We start from the raw sequence: 2,750 nt of genomic DNA, 5'->3' as shown, positions 1-2,750 counted from the left end.
TTCACAAGTATACAAACACTCAAAGTTCTAGAAGGACACAAGTTATGCTGTGACACCAGCGGTGGTGGGGGGAAAGATTTCCACATTTCCAGATCACCTGAGATTTTTTCCTTTGGTTTTTTACAAAATACATTAAAACTATGAAAAAAGACCCCTGAGACTCTCCTAACTCCCTCCCAAACCTCACTGCTACTCCCACAGGATCAGTTGCCCAAAGGGACCTTTGCTCAGCCCCACTCTAGGGCTTGAACCCCAGCAAGTCCCCGTGGGGGAATCTGGCTAGCTAGAGCTTGGTCACCATCGGCAATAGGGAGCTCACTCATGTTCTGCGGTCAAGTTCTTCCCCAAGGAAGTGAAAACCTTGCTTGGCCTAAGCCAGTGGTCGGCAAACTCTTTAGTCAACAGAGCCAAACATCAACAGTACAACGATTGAAATTTCTTTTGAGAGCCAAACTTTTCAAACTCAAACTTCTTCTAACGCCACTTCCTCAAAATAGACTTGCCCAGGCCGTGGTACCCTGTGGAAGAGCCACACCCAAGGGGCCAAACAGTCGCATGTGGCTCGCGAGCCGCAGTTTGCCAACCACAGGCCTAAGCCATTCCCAGATGTCTTAAGGCTCCTGGGTGTCCATCCAGCCTGATTCAAGCTTCAGCAGTCCCCTCATTTGCCCACGCAGAAGTCCCGGGAGATGATGTCCAGGATCTCCTCAGTGCCCCCTCCACCGTGGAGGCGGGCCAGGTGTCCCCGGGCGATGCGCAGTGCCTCGGCTGCCAGGGCTACATCTGTAGCTTGCTTGTAGTGACCAAGGGCATCCAGGCAACCGTGGAGGTGATGTTGGTGCCTTGCCCGCGTCAGAAGTGGTGGGCCAGTGGATGGGTTCCCACACACTGCAGCCAGCTCCTTCCTCAGTGCCTCCAGGAGGCCATCCAGCCCTGCCCCAGTCAGGCAGGACAGCAGCAGGTGGGTGGCGGGGGTGGGGGGGTGGGGGGGGCAGTTCAGGGCTGAGGTCTGGACCCCCAGAGGGCAGCAGATCCGACTTGTTCAGCACCAGCAAGAGGCGCTGGCTGTTCCCATTGGGGCTCCGAGCTATTGTGGGGGTGACAACCGTGTCCAGGAAGTTGCAGCTGGATGGAGAGGCCAGGTCAGAGGCGTCCAGCACAGCCAGGATGAGGTCAGCCTGCTCCAGCCTCTCTCGGGCGCGTCGCACACCCTCCTGCTCCACCGGCCCCTGACCCTCCCGCAACCCTGCCGTGTCGCTCAGGAGCGCTGGGAACTCAGCCAGGTCTACAGGGGTCTCCAGCACGTCACGGGTGGTCCCCGGCTCTGGGGACATAATGGACACTGGCTTCCGGCTGAGTAGGTTTACTAGGCTGCCCTTGCCCGCATTGGGGGGTCCCATGACCACTACGTGCGCCCCTGAGCGCAGCCTCTGCCCGCGCCTAGCATCTCGAAGATGTGTGTCCAGTGCCACCTCCAGCTCTCGCACTTGACTGTCAGCTTGCTCCAGGATGCCCTCCTCCAGGTTGTCATCCTCCCCAAAGTCGATATAGGCCTCCACATGGGCCAGAGCCTTCGTGAGCGTCTCTGCCCAGCCACAGCAGAGCTGACCCAGCTCCCCGTCCAGCTGCCTCAGGGCCTGCCGCAGCGCCTCAGTTTCTGCATGCATCAGATCCGCCAGCCCCTCCACCTCAGTCAAGCTCAGCTTCCCGTGGGCAAAGGCCCGTCTGGTGAACTCACCCGCCTCCGCAGGCCACAGCCCTGGCACCCTGCCCAGGGCCTGCAGGACGCCACTCACCACTGCCAGGCCTTCATGCACGTGGAACTCCGCAGAGTCCTCACCCGTGAAACTGTGGGGACCTGGGAACCAGAGCACTAAGGCGTGGTCCAGAGGCTCCCCGGAGCCGGGGTCGGTGAACAGGCGCAGGCTGGCGCTGCGGGAGCGGGGCAACTCCCGGGGTGCAGTCAAGCTCCGGAGGGCGTGCCCGCTGGCAGGACCGCTGGTCCGGATCATCGCGATGCCACAGCGGCCTTGGCCAGAGCTCAGCGCGAAAATGGTGGCCCCGGACCCAGGAGCCTGGCGCCGCTGCCCTGGCGCGCGCCCGGTCTGCAAAGCCCACGTGCTGCCTGGGCTACCAGGGTCCAGAGCCCCCGCCACATGGATTCCCAGTCGGGGTGCATATATTCTTTCTGGTTGGTGTTTCTGGATTCTTAGGATATATTCCCTGAGGTGGGATTGCTGGGTCAAAAGGAAGTTCCATTTTTAATATTTTTAGGAAACTCCATACTGTTTCCCATAGTGGCTGCATTCCCACCAGCAGTGTACTAGGGTTCCCTTCTCTCCATATCCTTGCCAGCACTTACTATTTTTTTATGATAGCCATTCTGGCAGGTGTGAGGGATACCTCATTATTGTTTTAATTTGCATCTTTCTGATGATTAATGACACTGAGCATCTTTTTCATTTATCTATTGGCCATCTGTATGTCCTCTTTGGAGAAGTGTCTATTCGGTCCTCTGTCCAGTTTTTAATTGGCTTGTCTTTCTTTTGTTGATTTCTATGAGTTCTTTATATATTTTGGATATTAACCCCTTATCAGATGTATCTCTGGTAAATGTGTTCTCCCATACAGTGGGGTCCCTTTTCATTTTGATGCTGGTTTCTTTTACTGTGCAGAACCTTTTTAGTTTGATGTAGTCCCATTTGTTTATGTTTTCCTTTGTTTCTCTTGCCCTAGGAGATGTATCAGTG

The 2,750-nt window shown here is 56.3% G+C and overlaps 1 protein-coding gene across 1 annotated transcript; it reads right to left on the bottom strand.

Moving 5' to 3' along the window:
• Positions 1-661: 661 nt before the first annotated feature.
• On the bottom strand, positions 662-2,158 carry LOC308255184 (tRNA modification GTPase GTPBP3, mitochondrial-like; the record flags this gene model as incomplete). The annotated part of the gene is given in 3 exon segments (XM_080682211.1): positions 662-991; positions 993-2,086; positions 2,089-2,158. Coding segments are annotated over 3 exon segments (1,494 nt in total).
• Between the last annotated feature and the right edge of the window lie 592 nt (positions 2,159-2,750).

This window comes from Plecotus auritus (genome assembly GCF_963455305.1).
Source record: "Plecotus auritus genome assembly, chromosome: 1".
Classification (NCBI taxonomy): Eukaryota; Metazoa; Chordata; class Mammalia; order Chiroptera; family Vespertilionidae; genus Plecotus; species Plecotus auritus.
The sequence above is the reverse complement of the archived record's forward strand: the minus strand, read 5'-3'. Positions and strand labels throughout refer to the sequence as shown.